General features: G+C 43.2%; 1 protein-coding gene across 4 annotated transcripts in view; it reads right to left on the reverse strand.

The window, feature by feature from the left end:
* LOC140399196 (disabled homolog 2-interacting protein-like) overlaps window positions 1-18297 on the reverse strand; it is a 1161885-nt gene that overhangs the window by 939436 nt on the left and 204152 nt on the right. For all 4 annotated transcript variants that reach the window (XM_072488541.1, XM_072488542.1, XM_072488540.1 and 1 more), the window contains exon 3: window positions 5468-5582. In XM_072488541.1, the coding sequence (XP_072344642.1) occupies window positions 5468-5582 (115 nt within the window). The remainder of the gene's footprint in view (window positions 1-5467; window positions 5583-18297) is intronic.

Below are 18297 nucleotides of genomic sequence, written 5' to 3' on the forward strand. Positions count from 1 at the left end.
AAGAACCCCGCACAGGTGTCGTGCGGCGGGGGCTGAGGTGCCGGGCCCGGCAGGTCAGAGCAGCGGGGGCGGAGCTACGGAGAGGCCGTGGCGGCAGGCCCGAGCGCCATGTAGGGAGGGTGCTCCACGTCGGATGGCTCCCACCTAGGAAGAAGAAGGTTGAAGCCTGGTCCCAGGTGAATGTAGAGGAGAAAGAAAGAAGATTTATGGAAGTTTGGTAAAAGTTTTTTTTTCTCAAAAAAGAAGAATGTCAGATTGATGAAGGGCAGGAGGGTGAAGGGGGAGAGAGGAGAAAGGAAAGAAGATAAAAAACAATAAGCCGCTAAAAGATGCGAAAAGCAGCGTCAAAGAAAGGAGGAAACGCGGGTTCGCCGCCGAAGGAGAAGATGAGCAAAAGCAAAAGTGTTGACAGGATGGCGGAAGCCGAACTGCAAGGCGGGACCGCACTACTTACGGTGGAGAAGATGACCGAGGTGATGGTGGTGGAGCTGGAAAAACGTTTGGTGAGGCACATGGAGATCCTGAGGAAAGAGATGGTGGTCGTGGTGAGGTCATTGTTGGAGGAGGCAATCGGCCCGATCAGGGTGGAGGTGGCAAAGGCATTGGCCGAGGTGAGAGAGCAGGGCGAGAAGATGAAGGAGGTGGAGGAGGCCGTGACACGACACAGCGACCAGGTCACCTCGATGGGGGACGAGCTGCGGAGGGTGGTGGAGGTTAACAGAGGGCTCCAAGCAAAGCTGGAAGACTTGGAAAACCGCTCAAGGCGGCACAATTTGAGAATTGTGGGCTTGCCCGAAGGGACAGAGGGCCCAAGGCCAACGCAATACTTCGCTAAGAAGTTGGCGGAGCTGATGGGGGAGGGTGAGAACCCCACCCTGTATGAGCTAGTCCGAGCTCATCGGTCATTAAGGCCGAAGCCCAAAGTGAACGAGCCGCCAAGGGCAGTAATTATCTGCTTCCATAAGTTTTGCATGAAGGAGAAAGTATTAAGCTGGGCGAAGCAGAAGCGGGAGGTGCTGTGTGATGGTACTGCGGTTCGGATCTGCCAGGACTGGACGGTGGAGTTGGCAAAAAGACGAGCGGCGTTTGGGCGAGTGAAGGCGGCTTTGTACAAGAAGGGGGTGCGATTTGGTGTGGTGTCTGGCGAAGTTGAGAGTAACATATAAAGCCAAAGACTTTTATTTTGAGAAAGCGGAGGCGGCTGAGGCATTCGTGAGGGCAGAAGGCTTGGGACAGACGTGAAGAGCGGAACTGGAAGAAAGACTGTGGACTGTGTTTGAGCGGCTGGAAAATGTACAAATGTTACAACTTTCTTTTTAATGATTTGTATTGAAATTTGAAATTTACTTCTCTTTGCATTGTTACAGAGTTCAAGTTAATGGCGTTCTGTGTTGCGACGGTTAAATGTTATGTTAGTGAATTGTAGGGGTTGGATTGTTGGGCTTGTTTTGGTGTTTCTTTCTCTGGGACTGGGCGGAAGGGGGCGAGAGGTATTGGCGGGGGGGAGCCACCCGCGCTAGCTAACTAGAGTCAGTTAGTGAACGGGGGTGAGGTGAGGGGAGGACTGCGGACATTGGAGCCTGGATAGCAGGCTTCAATGGGCCTACGAGGCGAGCATGAGTGGGTGGAGGGAGGGATGTTGGGGGATGTTTTTGTAGGGGGGGTTCTTGGGGGGGGGGGAGGGGTTCGATGTTAACAATGGACAGGGGCGGGTCAGGCTTATGGGGCAGGGCCCGGTGGTATGGTGATGGTGGATAAGAAAGGTGGGGGGGGGGGGTGAGAGACCCCCAGCTACAAGTCATGGGCACTATTTATTATGCACTTTCAAGAACTGGATAACATCAAACATTAGTTAGGGGGGTGGGTGGGGGGCTGTGTAGATTAAGGGTGACTATGGGTAATCCCTGATTCCTTTTTGTCATTTGTTTATGTAAACATGTGGGCTGAGGTTTGGGGGTTGGTGGGCGGGTGGGATCGTTGTTATTATGGGGATTGACATATCTTGCTGATTATTGTTTATTGTTGATGGGTGTAAATGTGGGAGAAAATGTGAAAAAGGAGAATAAAAAAAAATATATATTTTTTAAATTCATTCATGAGACAAGGGTGTCATTTATTGCCAGCATTTATTACTCATACTTAATTGTCCTAGAGAAGATAGTGGTGAGCTACCTTCTTGGACCGCTGAAGTCAATGTGCTGTAGGTTCACCCACAGAGATGTTAGGGAGCGATTTCCAGGATTTTCACCCAGCGACAGTGATGGAACGGCGATATATTTCCAAGTCGGGATTGTGAATAGCTTGGAGGGAAACTTCCAGGTGGTTCTGTTCCCTTGCACCCGCTGACCTATGCCCTTCTAGATGGTAGTAGCGTGATTTGGGAAGGTACCTTGTTGAGGTCCTGCAGTGCATCTTGTAGAAGGTACACACTGCTGCTACTGTGCGGCAGTGGTGGAGGGAGTGACTATTTGTGGATGGAGTGCCAATCAAACAGATTGCTTTGTCCTGCATGGTGTCAAGCTTCTGCAGTGTTGTTGGAGCTGCACTCATCCAGGCGAGTGGGGAGTCTTCCATCGCACTGCTGACCTCTGTCTTGTAGATGGTGGACAGACTTTGGAGAGTCAGAAGGAGAGTTACTCACCACTGGGTTCCTCGCTGACCTGTTCTTGTAGCCACAGCATTTATATAGCTAGTTCAGTTCAGTTTCTGGTCACTGGTAACCCACCCAAGATGTTGATAGTGGAGGATTGAATATCATGGGGTGATGGTTAGATTCTCTCTTCTTGAAGATGGTCATTGCCTGGTACTTGTGTGGCTCAAATGTTACTTGCTACCTGTCAGCCCAAGCCCGGATATTGTTGAAGTTTTGCTGTATTTGGACGTGGACTACTTCAGCATTTGAGAGTCGTGAACGGTGCTGAACATACTGCAATCATTAGTGAAGAACCTTACTCTGACCCTATGACAGAAGGAAGGTTATTGATGAAGCAGCTCAAGGTGGTTGGGCAGTGGACACTATTGGATGGAGGCCATTATCCAGAGGAGCTCCTGCGTGATGTCCTGGAACAGAGATAATTAGCCTTCAACAACCATAACCATATTCTTATGTATGAGGTATGACAAATAGAGTTTCCCCAATTCCCATCAACTCCAGTTTTGCTAGGGAGCCCTGATGCCACTCTGTTAAATGCTGCCTTGGTGTCAATGGCTGTTACTCTCACCTCGCCTCTGGAGTTCTGCTTTTTCGTCCATGTTTGGACCAAGGCTGCAATGAAGTGAGAAGCTGAGTGATTCCAGTGCAACCCAAACTGAGCGTCAGAGAGCAGGTTATTAATAAGCAAGTGCCACTTGATAACACTGTTGATGACACCGTCAGTCACTTGACTAATGATCAAGAGCAAGTTAATGGGGCAGTAATTGGCTGTGTTTGATTTGTCTTGCTTTTTGTGTACAGTACATACCTGAGCAATTTTCCACATTGCTAGGTAGATGCAAGTTTATAGATGTATTGGAACAGTTTGGCTAGGGGCATAGAAAGTTCTGGGGCACAAGTCTTCAATACTATTGACAGGGCCCATAGCCTTTGCAGTACCCAGTGCCTTCAGCTGTGTTTTTTAAAAATAAACATTTTATTGAGGTATTTTTGGTATAGTAACAACAACAAAATAAAATGATGATTAATTTTCCGCAAAGAAGTCGACGGACGGTTGCCACCTCCGGGTGAACCCTAACAGTGTCCTTCTGCTGTTTCTTGATATCATGTGTAGTGAATCGAACTGGCTAAAAACGCACATCTGTGATGCTGTGGACTTCCGGAGGAAGCCGAGATGGATCATCCATACAGCACGTCTGGTTGAAGATTGTCGCAAATGCTTCAGCCTCATCTTTTGCACTGATGTACTCAGCTCTCCCATCATTCGGGGATGGGGATATTTGTGGAGCCTCCTCCTTCTGTGCGATGTTTGGTTGTTCACCACCAGTCATGACTGGATGTGGCAGGACAGGAAATCTCTGATCTGATCTGTTGATTGTGGAATTGCTTAGCCCTGACGCTGCTTATCTGTCACGTAAGTAGTTCTGTGTTGTAGCTTCACCAGGTTGACATCTCATTTTTACGTATGCCTGGTGCTGCTCCTAGCATGCTCTTTTGCACTCTTGATTGAACAAGGCTTCATCCCTTGACTGGGTAATAATGGTAGCTTGGTGGATATGCCAGGCCATGAGCTTACAGATTATGGTAGTACAGTTCTGCTGCTGCCCCACAGTACTTCATGGTTGCCCAGTCTTGAGCTGATTGATCTGTTCAAAATCTTTTCCACTAAGCACGATGGCAATGCCACACAACACAATGGAGGGTACCCTCAATTTGAAGATGGGACTTGGTCCCCACAAGGACTCTGCGATGGTCGTGGGCAGGTGAATCTTCAGCGGGGAGGTTGGTGAGGACAAGGTCAAGTATGTTTTTCCCTCTTGTTGGTTACCTTATCACCTGCGATGGCCCCGGTCTAGCAGTTTTAGGACTCAGCCAGCTCGGTCTGTATTGGTGCAACCAAGCTACTCTTGGTTATGGACAAAGGAATGTCACACAGTTATCATAAACATGAATTCGCTGTTATCGGCAATAATCATTAGAGGTAATAAGGAAAATAACATTTTAGATTGTGCAAATATGTCGTGAACTTTTAATGCTTGCAAAAGATGAAAATGTTTTATCCAAAAACCTGAAAGCCATTTAATAGCCACAAAAAGTATGTAGAAACAAAATGTTCAAGGTCATAACCTTTAAGCTATACAAATACAGTAAACTGGACCAATTATCATCTTTCAAAATTGAAAAATACTTTTTTCTATACACACCATATGAAAAGGTCACAGAAAGCACTTAAGCTGCATCATCCCTTCACCAAACATCAATTTGTCAGTATCTTCAAGGATAAATCAGTTGAATCCAAAATCCACTTGGCTGTCATTTCAAAGCAAGAAGATGATGGTATCAATTTTCATTACTACCTGCATTTAGAAAAGCTTATTCAAATTTGAGCAAATACTATATCCCATGAAACCATCAAGGTCATTTCACAGCATTCTTGCTTTGACAGCTATTTAAAACAGACAACAATTGGTTTCTGTTTTGATCTGGTGCATATGATGATGATCTGATATTTTCATTCATAAAGCTTGCTGAGATTGAAATAAGTGTACTCTGGAGACTCTCAGTTCCACCTTGCACTAAAGTATAAATCTACAATCCAAATTATTTTCCAAATAAATCAAAGTATAAACAGTCAACTTTTAACAAACTGTGATTATATTCACTTTTAAATCAAACAATTCAATTGCAAGAGAAATTGGAATTTGACATATTTTCCACAAAGACTTAATCAAAACAGGTCATCGCAAAAGGACCATTACCAAATTTAAAACTAGAAGATAGCTACGGTATTGAACAGGTAAACTCACAACTCACCATGCTCCACTGAGAGTTCTGGAAACTGGCTTTCAGAAGGAACACTGATAGTTCGTCGTAGTAGCCTTGCCCTACATGACTCTGCTCGCCGTTCCTGCAGCAGTAATGGATGAATCTGGAAAGAAAATTCAGAATATTCAAGCACACAGGAGAATAACTGTCCATAAACATCTTGATTGGAATATCTTCATCATCAGTCAACTATGTCAATAAATTTTACAGCACTATGGGGGATCCACAGAGCCTTTATCTGAGTTAGTGCAGTCAAGGCTATCAAACATCTAATGCATTTTAATTACAGATAGGTCACTGAATTTGATGCATCAGCTAAATGGAAGCTCAAATCCAAAGTGTCATATGAGACGTGCATATGCAGACAACAGCTGTCTTTAATTAGTTCTTTATTTGCAGGCAAAATATAAAAGTTTAACTATGAAATCAATGGTTTTCAGTTCAGATTTAATGCTACGCTCTTCCAGAACGAGGAAATTCCCCATTTTCTCCCGAGTTCTTCTCCATTTTTCTTGCTCTTGGGATTTGAGCATTGGTGGCAAGAGAAATGTTTATTGCCCATCCCTAAATTGTCCTTAAGAAAGTGATGGTTAGCCACCTTCTTGAACCTCAGTAGTCTATGCTGTGTAAAAATGCCTCGTACTGTCAGGATGGGCGTCCCAGGAATTTGACCCAGCAACAGTGGAGCAGCAGTGATACTGCTCTAAGTCAGATGGTGTTTGATTTGGATGTGGAATTTTCAGATGGTGGTGTATCTATGCATCTGCTGCTCTTGTTCTTCTCGGCAGTACAAGTTGCTGTAGTTGGTGCACACTGCTGCTACTGTGCATTGACGATGGAAGGAGTGAATGTTTAAGGAGGTGGATGGTGTGGCAATCAAACAGGCTGATTGTCTTGAATGGTTGGGAACTTGGAGCTTTATTAGAGCTGCACTTATCCAGGCAAGTAAAGACACTTCGGAGAGTCAGGAGTTAGTCATCACAGAATACCCAGTCCTAACCTTGTAGTATTCATTGATAGTAATGCTGTTGAATGACAAGTGGAGGTGGTCAGGTTCTCTCTTGTTGAGATTAACATTGTCTGGCACCTGTGTGGTGTATGTGTTACTTGCCACTTACCAGCCCAAGCCTGAATGTTGTCCAGGTCTTGTTGCATATGGACACTGACTTCATCAGTGAACATCCACACTCTGACCTTATGTTGAGGGACAGATCATTAATAAAGCAACTGAAGATGGCTCGACTTAGGGCACTATACTGAGGAACTCCTGCAGTAATGTCCTAGGGATGAGATTATTAACGAAGGGCAACCACAATCATCTTCCTTTATAAGAGGTCTTACAGCACTAGATTAAAGCCCAACAGGTGACTGATCTGATGAAGGAGCTGCGCTCCGAAAGCTAGTGATTCCAAATAAACCTGTTGGACTTTAACCTAGTGTTGTAAGACCTCTTACTGTGCCCACCCTAGTCCAACACCAGCATCTTCACATCAGATCTTCCTTTGTGCTAGGTATGATTCCAACAGGTGGAAATTTCCTTCCACCTCAACACCATATTCCCTCGGACTTCAATTAACTGGGATGCTGAGTAAGCATATCTGACTTCCACAGGGACAGTTTATTGGACTACAACATCACGTGCTGTCTCAGTGGCAGCGATTGACAGCAGTTTAAAAGACACACAGAATTCTAGAAAGGTATATGTAAATCATATCACAACACTTGAGGTCACTTTGTCAAATGTTGCCCTCTTGACGTTGAGGGAGGTAATACTCACCTCATGTCTGGAATTCAGCTTTTCTGCCCTTATTTGGAGCAAGGTTGTAATGAAGTCTGCAATTCAGTAGTCCTTGCAGAACCCAAACTGAGAATTTTTTTTAAAAACATGTCACTACTGACCACATGCTGCTCGTTAGTGCTGTCAGCAAGACTTTGCTGATACGTAAGAGTAGATTGACTGGTGACAATTGGTCAGATTGGATTTGACCTGCTTTTTGAAGATAATACCACATGGTAAGGTAGATGCCAGTTTTGTAGATTTTAAGAGACCCTGGGTGGGATTTTCCCACTAGCCCGCCGTGTGTTTTTCGACGACGGAGGCGGCCCGCCAGCGGGACCATTGTCAGCTGGATTTCCTGTTGACAGCACCCCTCGTCGCCGGGAAACCCATGGGCCGACGTGAGATCGGAATTGCCCACTGGCGTGAACAGCCGGTAAATTCTGCCCCATATATCAGAACTGGATGTGCATTACTGCACACCTACTGAGAATTTCTGGAGAAAATGTTGAGGTCTAGGGAAATGCTTTGGGATTCTTTCTCCCCCAAATGTTTTCAACACCACGGGACAGTTTTTAAAAAAAAACTTGCTGCCTGAACTCAAACTGGTGTTACTGTTCAGTTGCCTGAAAGAGAAATGGCACATTTTTCATTTCCATTGATTTCTTTCCAAGTCTGGTTCAGGCGTCATTCATTCCACCACATTGTCAATTACTGTCGCAATTATATAAGTTGGAAAACCCTTTTGCTCTTTTAGCAGTCAGTTTCCATAAGCACATCCTTACTTATAATCATGTTCCTTATGTTGCATGTATTAATGTAAAAAATTTCATAGAAATATTTTCCTGCAAGTAGCTAATAAGAACATAAAAAGCAGGAATAGGCCACACCTGCAATGTCATTAATTAAGACAATGCTGATCTTCTATCACCCTGATACCCTTAATATCCCAAATAGCTATCAATCTCAGTTGCAAATATGAACCACAGAAATTTACAACACTGAAGAAAGCCAGTACTCCAGTGTTTTAAATTGTAGCGTAACCACCCGATACTTCAGCTAATGAAAGAATGCATCCCATATGCCGTCTTCACTAGCTTAGATGATTTAATGATTGAGTATTTACAATCCCCCTGGGTGGAGAATTACTAAGATTCACAATCCTGAGTGAAGAGATTTCTTTTCACCTCAGTCCTAAATGGCGTACATCTTATCCTGATGCTATGATCAATAGTTTTAGACTCACTAGCCAGGGTAAAACAGCCTGTCATCCTGTGGACGTCTCTCACAATTTTATACATTTCAATGAGAACCTCTCATTCGTGTAAATTCCAGCGAACAGAGGCCCAATCTGCTCAATTCCTTCTCACAGGATAATCATCTCAATCTAAAAATCAATCTGGTGAACCTTCAGTGAAACCCCTCCAAAATAAGCATATCTTTCCTTGGGCAAGGAGACCAAAATTATACACAGTACATCCACGTGTGGTCTCACAAAAACTCAATATAATTGCAGCACGACTTTCCTTATCCTTGTACTCATTGCAATAATTACAATTTCCATTTGCGCACTGGACCCACTGTAGTGATCCCTATGTGTGCATGTACACAAGGGGTTAATGTGTAATCAGTAGCACCACATGATCACTAGAGGGCCGGACCAACAGGGGTATAAAAGGCAGCCACATTGGGTCTCTCTCTCTCTCTCTCTTGGGTGCACGGTTATCAAAGCAACAGCAGACTAGTTTAGATGGCCAGTGGAGTTACATATAGTTACCATAGTTAGATCTTGTTAACCTTATCACTAGTATCACAGTTAAAGTAAAGAACTCATGTAAATATTGTTGTAGTTACTCAATAAACCTTTTGTTACGACTGGAAGAGTTCGAATCTTCTTCATCGGGGTTCAGAATACCTCATCACTAACCAAGGTTTGAGTAGCTCATGTTACCTACCACACAGGTAACAAAACATGGTACCAGTCGAGTGGCTTTACCAGAACTAGTTAGATAAGGTTAGACAAAAAGAGAAGACTGGACATTCAAGTGTGGAAGACTTCACAGCAAATGGATCCTCGACGACTAACTATGGGACTCATTGGACCTCTAGAGCAGCTGGAAACAACCAGTAATTTACGTTATGACTGGAAAAGATTTGAACAAATATTCCAAATATTTATCGCAGCTAATGGTTTAAGCTCTAACGCAACAAAAATAGCACTACTACTCTCAGTAGGAGGGCATGAAGCTAGAGAAATCTATAATTGCTTTAATTACTTAGAAGGTGAAGACGACACCAAAATAGAAGTAATACTCAAAAACTATGATGAACACTGTAAGAGTCAGGGTGGTGAGATGCTGGAAAGATTTAACAATTGTCATGAATGCAGAGAAACGGAGGGCCCATCACTGATTTTATTACAAATTTCAAGTTAATACCACAAGGCTGTGATTATGCTGATTTCAGAGACACTGTGATAATGAATCAATTAATTTCTGGACTATCTGATAAAAATTTGAGGGACGAACTTTCACAAGATAAGTATCTAACTCTATAAACTGCTATACAAAAATGCCTTGCTTATGAACAAAAACAAAATCACTACTGTGAGTCCTTACAAACACAGAATCAGTGTCTAGAAAACAAAATCGGTAAAAACGGCGCCAAAACTTACCACGACGCAGGATCTCACTCGATGCAACAGCACTTTTTGATTGGCAGCCATCTTGAGTGAAAGCGTTCCGGCCAGTACGCACATGCGCACTCATCAAAAAGAAGGAAAACGGCAAACTGCAATTGCGCGCATGCGCGAGAAGACGCGCATGCACAGTTGCGGCAAGAGCGCACAGTAAAGGAAACGTGAATTGCGCATGCGCAATCGAGTCTTACGCATGACGTCATGAGCGTCATGACGTCAGAGGACCAGGGCCACACCCACTTAAAAGGGAAATGCACGAAAATGAACAAAAAGAAATTTAAAGCTGCAAAACCCAATTTTGTTTACTTCAAAAGACAGAACAATGCCCAAACCTACACCAGTAGTTGAAAATAACTTTCACAACACCCTGGAACAAGCAGTCTGCACCACCCAAAGTGAACAACACAATGACAAATCCAAAACCAAAGAAGATGATTTGTTCATTGAACATGAAGAGAATGATAACAACTCCGAAACAAAAAGAGTTGATTTGTCTATCGAACAATACACACAATACTACTCAGACATGGCTGAGTTATTCGGAGATCCTGATCACAGCATCAGCAACACGGTTGAAAAGCTCAACACGACTCTTCTCATGGTAGATGAATCCAATACTATGATGCCATGGCAGATCGTCGATATATTCATAGATTATCATAGAATTTACAGTGCAGAAGGAGACCATTCGGCCCATCAAGTCTGCACTGGCTCTTGGAAAGAGCACCCTACCCAAGGTCAACACCTCCACCCTCTCCCCATAACCCAGTAACCCCACCCAACACTAAGGGCAATTTTGGACACAAAGGGCAATTTATCATGGCCAATCCACCTAACCTGCACATCTTTGGACTGTGGGAGGAAACCGGAGCACCCGGAGGAAACCCACGCACACACAGGGAGGATGTGCAGACTCCGCACAGACAGTGACCCAAGCCGGAATCGAACCTGGGACCCTGGAGCTGTGAAGCAATTGTGCTGTCCACAATGCTACCGTGCTGCCCTAAATCATATTGGACGACAGCAATACCCAAGAAGAAGATGATGCCACACAGCGAGCACAGAACGACTCCGTTGAGAGAGCACTGATCAACTCTACAGCGAGAACACTGCACGACTCCACAGAGAGAGCGATGACAGATTCCACAGAGAAAGCGATGAAGGACTCCACGGATTGAGCGATGAAGGACTCCACAGAGTGAGCGATGAAAGACTCCACAGAGAGTGATGAAAGACTCCACAGAGAGAACAACACAAGCCTCCACAAAGAGAGCGACGCAAGCCTCCATGGACAGCTCGGTGACAGACTCAAAAATGGATTCAAGCAAGCACTCCATAGCGAACGCCATGTATGAACAAGGCTATGAAAGTCTACCAAGCTTACATGAACAAAAAGACTATGACATTATACCCAGCTTATTTGAGCCACCTGAACCCAGCTCATTTAACCAACAAGAAGACACTGAATGTCTACCCATTGTACGTGAGACAAGTGACGAAGAAATCAGAATTCCCATACAGGATGTGCAGGATCACAGCGAGACTGACAGATCTCAGCTCGTCTGCACAGAAGCACTCAACAATCATAGAAGGGCCACTCATGAGTCCAGAGATCACGTCAAATGAAATTGTGAACATTTTGACTCCAAAAGAGGAGCACCAAGAGTCCAGAGAGACCACGTCAATAGAAATCCTGAAGATTTTGACTCCAGAAGAGGAGCACCAAGAAACCAAAGGTGATTCAAACGAACCAGAAATGACTCTAGAAGAGAAGTACCAAGGAAACAAAGAAGAGGAATCAAATCCACCACAAATGACTGATGTCACCAATATGAATGCAACATCAGATCATTCTCACAATTCTCAAGAAGAAACGCTCAATGTAACAGATACCACAAAGGACACTGACACCAATAACTGTGACAATGACTCACGTAATCCACACGGAACACTCATTGAGTGCAACGGCAACAACAAAAACATGCAGCGCAACAAGAGCAACAACAACAAGCGCTGCAGAAACAAGAACGACAGCAACATCAAAAACTACAAGCACAACAACAAAAACGACAAGAGAAACAAGAACAGCGAAAACAACAAAAGCAGAAACAACAAGCACGACAGAAACAACAACAAGAACGACAACAACAAGAACGACAACATAAACGACCAAGACAGAAACGACAACAATGAAACAACGACCTGTACAACATGGTATAGCTCTGCACATGAAGGACAATGCCACAGCACACTGCAAAACAATGGCAAGTGTACAAACATGCCATGGCATGGCAACAAATCTCACAAATTCACATTTGCTCCACAACAAACAAGCAAACCAGCTGTCAAGAAAGATGACATGCAGAATCAATACCACAAACACAAGAAAAAGTCCAGGTCAGACAACAAAGATGATATAAAGAATCAACACCACAAACACAGGAAAAAGTCCAGGTCAGACAACAAAGATGCCAATACAAATAAGATGTCAACAAAGAAATCAATACCATAAGCAAAAAAAAAAAGCATAAATCAGCCAACAAAGTGATTTGACCATTCAAATACCTCATTGATGACCTCTTGGTTACTTAAACACTGGAACACTGATGACGTTCAAAAAGAAATAACAACATCAACATCACCACTTCAACAACAGCAGAAGAAAGCAACTGTTAGTGAGAGGCAGCACGGTTTTGTGAAGGGGAGGTCGTGTCTCACTAACTTGATAGAGTTTTTCGAGGAGGTCACTAAGATGATTGATGCAGGTAGGGCAGTAGATGTTGTCTATATGGACTTCAGTAAGGCCTTTGACAAGGTCCCTCATGGTAGACTAGTACAAAAGGTCAAGTCACACGGGATCAGGGGTGAACTGGCAAGGTGGATACAGAACTGGCTAGGCCATAGAAGGCAGAGGGTAGCAATGGAGGGATGCTTTTCTAATTGGAGGGCTGTGACCAGTGGTGTTCCACAGGGATCAGTGCTGGGACCTTTGCTCTTTGTAGTATATATAAATGATTTGGAGGAAAATGTAACTGGTCTGATTAGTAAGTTTGCAGGCGACACAAAGGTTGGTGGAATTGCGGATAGCGATGAGGACTGTCTGAGGATACAGCAGGATTTAGATTGTCTGGAGACTTGGGCGGAGAGATGGCAGATGGAGTTTAATCCGGACAAATGTGAGGTAATGCATTTTGGAAGGTCTAATGCAGGTAGGGAATATACAGTGAATGGTAGAACCCTCAAGAGTATTGAAAGTCAAAGAGATCTAGGAGTACAGGTCCACAGGTCATTGAAAGGGGCAACACAGGTGGAGAAGGTAGTCAAGAAGGCATACGGCATGCTTGCCTTCATTGGCCTGGGCATTGAGTATAAGAATTGGCAAGTCATGTTGCAGCTGTATAGAACCTTAGTTAGGCCACACTTGGAGTATAGTGTTCAATTCTGGTCGCCACACTACCAGAAGGATGTGGAGGCTTTAGAGAGGGTGCAGAAGAGATTTACCAGAATGTTGCCTGGTATGGAGGGCATAAGCTATGAGGAGCGGTTGAATAAACTCGGTTTGTTCTCACTGGAACGAAGGAGGTTGAGGGGCGACCTGATAGAGGTATACAAAATTATGAGGGGCATAGACAGAGTGGATAGTCAGAGGCTTTTCCCCAGGGTAGAGGGGTCAATTACTAGGGGGCATAGGTTTAAGGTGCGAGGAGCAAGGTTTAGAGTAGATGTACGAGGCAAGTTTTTTACGCAGAGGGTAGTGGGTGCCTGGAACTCACTACCGGAGGAGGTAGTGGAAGCAGGGACGATAGGGACATTTAAGGGGCATCTTGACAAATATATGAATAGGATGGGAATAGAAGGATACGGACCCAGGAAGTGTAGAAGATTGTAGTTTAGTCGGGCAGTATGGTCGGCAGGGGCTTGGAGGGCCGAAGGGCCTGTTCCTGTGCTGTACATTTCTTTGTTCTTTGTTTGTTTGACCGAACAAACTCAAAGTTTTTTTTTTTAAATTAAGATTGGACTCATATTAATTAGCTTTGTATACTCGTCAAGATCATCACAACTTCTACATAACATCATTTGTCTATCTATTCCACGCAAGCAAAAAAAAAACTTGAGACTAAATGTATTAACATTTGACAGACTAACTCATTGATTTTACAAGGCACAGCCTTAGAATAAAAGGGAGTCACTTTAGAACAGAGATGAGGAGAAATTTCTTCAGCCAGAGAGTGGTGGGTCTGTAGAATTCATTGCCACAGAGGGCGGTGGAGGCCAGGACGTTGAGTGTTTTTAAGACAGAAGTTGATAAATTCTTGATTTCTCAAGGAATTAAGGGCTATGGAGAGAGAGCGGGTAAATGGAGTTGAAATCAGCCATGATTGAATGGTGGAGTGGACTCGATGGGCCGAATGGCCTTACTTCCACTCCTATGTCTTATGGTCTTATGGTCTTATGTAATGCCTTTGCAAACTGCATCCATTATGTTTGTTCAATTTTCTTTACAACATGCAGAAAATACGTAACACAAAAAAAGGGGGATGTAGTGATCTCTATGTGTGCATGTACACAAAGGGTTAATGTGTAATCAGTAGCACCACATGATCACTAGAGGGCCGGACCAACAGGGGTATAAAAGGCAGCCACATTGGGTCTCTCTCTCTCTCTCTCTTGGGTGCACGGTTATCAAAGCAACAGCAGACTAGTTTAGATGGCCAGTGGAGTTACATATAGTTACCATAGTTAGATCTTGTTAACCTTATCACTAGTATCACAGTTAAAGTAAAGAACTCATGTAAATATTGTTGTAGTTACTCAATAAACCTTTTGTTACTACTGGAAGAGTTTGAATCTTCTTCATCGGGATTCAGAATACCTCATCACTAACCAAGGATTGAGTAGCACATGTTACCTACCACACAGGTAACAAAACATCCACATGTTAACTTTGTGCTTTCTGTAAAAGGACACACAAATCTCTGATTGCCAACATCTACTAGTCCCTCAATTCAAAAAAAAATCTGCTTTTCTAGTCCTATTAACAAAGTGAAGAATTTCAATTTCCTCATATTACGTTCCATCTGTGACCTTCTTTCCCAATCACTGAGCATATTTTATTTTCCTTTGTGAGCTCTTAAATGTTCTCCTTAAATGTTACTTTCCCGCACATCTTTATATTATCAATAAATCTAGATACATTGGAATCAATATCAATGACCTAGCTGAGAGGGGGATATGCAAATGGGACCCAAGTACTGACACTTATGGCACTCCACTAGTTACAAATTGCCAATGTGAAAACAACCCATTTATCCAACTCTGTTTGCTGTCCATTAACCAATTCTCAATCTATGTTAATTCATTAACCCCAAAATCATGAGCGCTAATCTTTTGTGGCATCTTATTAATGTTTTTTGAAAATCAAAGAATACTACAACCACAGGTTCTCCTCCTCTACCCTGCTTGTTACCACCTCAAAAGAAATCAATTTGCCAAACACAATTTCCCTTTCATTAAACAATGCGGATTCTGCCTAATCATTTGATTTTCAAAGTGTCTGTTATCACAGTCCTAATAATAGATTATTTGTGTGCCCAAACAGGCGTCGAAATGTAGCGACTAGGGGCTTTTCACAATAACTTCATTGCACTGTTAATGTAAACCTACTTATGACAATAAAGATTATTAAAATAAGCATTTTCCCCATTACTGTCATGTTAACTGGTTTACAATTCAGTTTTGAAGGATCTAGTTTAGCACAGTGGGCTAAACAACTGGCTTGTAATGCAGAACAATGCCAGCAGCATGGGTTCAATTCCCGTACCGACCTCCCCGAGCAGGAATGTGACGACTAGGGGCTTTTCACAGTAACTTCATTGAAGCCTACTTGTGACAAAAAGTGATTATTGTTATTATTTTATCACTCCCTCTTGTCTCGCATAGCTATATTTGCTACATTCCAATTTACGTGGTCAATTTGAGATCCTTGGAATTCTGGAAGAACAAAATCAATGTATCTACCAGCTCTTTTAAAACCTTCGAATATAGGCTGTCGGTTCTGGAGGATTTCAATGCACTTTCACTCTATACTATTAAACTTTCTTTGAAATGTCAGATCAGTAATTTATGGACTAAAGCAAATAACAATCAATGTATAATTAAATAGCAAAATAAAGCGTTAAAATGGGCAACCATTGGAAGTATCACATCGATAAATATACACAAAAAAAAATAGTTAAGTGCCCTCATCATTAAGGAATTCAGTGTGAATAGTTTTGGTTTCTTCACAGCAAGTCCAGCCTCTCATACTCAAATATTAATTTACTTTAAAATAAGACATGTTTAAGATCTCTCACCTACTTAAACAACTTTTGAGGGTCCAATTTCAAATCAAACAACTTTTGAGGGTCCAATTTCAAATCAAACTATTAACCACTGTATACCAAACACACAGCTGTTAATGGTCTTCAGATCAATGAAAAATCACAATACAGTAAGTTTGCAGATGATACTAAAATAGGTGGTATTGTAGACAGTGAAGAAGGTTATCAAAAATTGCAACAGGATCTTGATCAGCTGGGGAAGTGGGCCGAGAAATGGCAAATGGAGTTCAATACAGATAAGCAAGGGAACCATGGTTTATTAAAGCAGTCGAAACATTAGTCAAGAGGAAGAAGGAGGCTTATGTAAAGATGAGACATGAAGGTTCAGTTAGGGAACTCGAGAGTTACAAGTTAGCTAGGAAGGACCTAAAGAGAGAGCTAAGACGAGCCAGGAGGGGACATGAGAAGTCTTTGGCAGGTAGGATCAAGGATAACCCTAAAGCTTTCTATAGATATGACAGGAATAAAAGAATGACTCGGGTAAGAGTAGGACCAGTCAAGGACAGTAGTGGGAAGTTGTGCGTGGAGTCCGAGGAGATAGGAGAGGTGCTAAATGAATATTTTTCGTCAGTATTCACACAGGAAAAAGACAATTTTGTCAAGGAGAATACTGAGATTCAGGCTACTAGACTAGAAGGGCTTGAGGTTCAGAAGGAGGAGGTGTTAGCAATTCTGGAAAGTGTGAAAATAGATAAGCCCCCTGGGCCGGATGGGATTTATCCTAGGATTCTCTGGGAAGCTAGGGAGGAGATTGCTGAGCCTTTGGCTTTGATCTTTAAGTCATATTTGTCTACAGGAATAGTGCCAGAAGACTGGAGGATAGCAAATGTTGTCCCCTTGTTCAAGAAGGGGAGTAGAGACAACCCCGTTAACTATAGACCAGTGAGCCTTACTTCTGTTGTGGGCAAAATCTTGGAAAGGTTTATAAGAGCTAGGATGTATAATCATCTGGAAAGGAATAATTTAATTAGAGATGGTCAACACGGTTTTGTGAAGGGTTGGTCGTGCCTCACAAACCTTATTGAGTTCTTTGAGAAGGTGACCAAACAGGTGGATGAGGGTAAAGCAGTTGATGTGGTGTATATGGATTTCAGTAAAGCGTTTCATAAGGTTCCCCACGGTAGGCTACTGCAGAAAATACAGAGGCACGGGATTCAGGGTGATTTAGCAGTTTGGATCAGAAATTGGCTAGCTGGAAGAAGACAAAGGGTGGTGGTTGATGGGAAATGTTCAGACTGGAGTCCAGTTACTCGTGGTGTACCACAAGGATCTGTTTTGGGGCCACTGCTGTTTGTCATTTTTATAAATGACCTGGAGGAGGGTGTAGAAGGATGGGTGAGTAAATTTGCAGATGACAGTGGAGGAGTTGTGGACAGTGCGGAAGGATGTTACAAGTTACAGAGGGACATAGATAAGCTGCAGCGCTGGGCTGAGAGGTGGCAAATGGAGTTTAATGCAGAAAAGAGTGAGGTGATTCATTTTGGAAGGAATAACAGGAAGACAGAGTACTGGGCTAATGGTAAGATTCTTGGCAGTGTGGATGAGCAGAGAGATCTCGGTGTCCATGTACATAGATCCCTGAAAGTTGCCACCCAGGTTGAGAGGGTTGTTAAGAAGGCGTACGGTGTGTTAGCTTTTATTGGTAGAGGGATTGAGTTTCGGAGCCATGAGGTCATGTTGCAGCTGTACAAAACTCTGGTGCGGCCGGATTTGGAGTATTGCATGCAATTCTGGTCGCCGCATTATAGGAAGGATGTGGAAGCATTGGAAAGGGTGCAGAGGAGATTTACCAGAATGTTGCCTGGTATGGAGAGAAGATCTTATGAGGAAAGGCTGAGGGACTTGACACTGTTTTCGTTAAAGAGAAGAAGGTTAAGAGGTGACTTAATTGAGGCATACAAGATGATCAGAGGATTGGATAGGGTGGACAGTGAGAGCCTTTTTCCTCAGATGGTGATGTTTA

The sequence above is a fragment of the Scyliorhinus torazame genome, chromosome 22 (assembly GCF_047496885.1).
Source record: "Scyliorhinus torazame isolate Kashiwa2021f chromosome 22, sScyTor2.1, whole genome shotgun sequence".
In the NCBI taxonomy this organism is placed as follows: domain Eukaryota; kingdom Metazoa; phylum Chordata; class Chondrichthyes; order Carcharhiniformes; family Scyliorhinidae; genus Scyliorhinus; species Scyliorhinus torazame.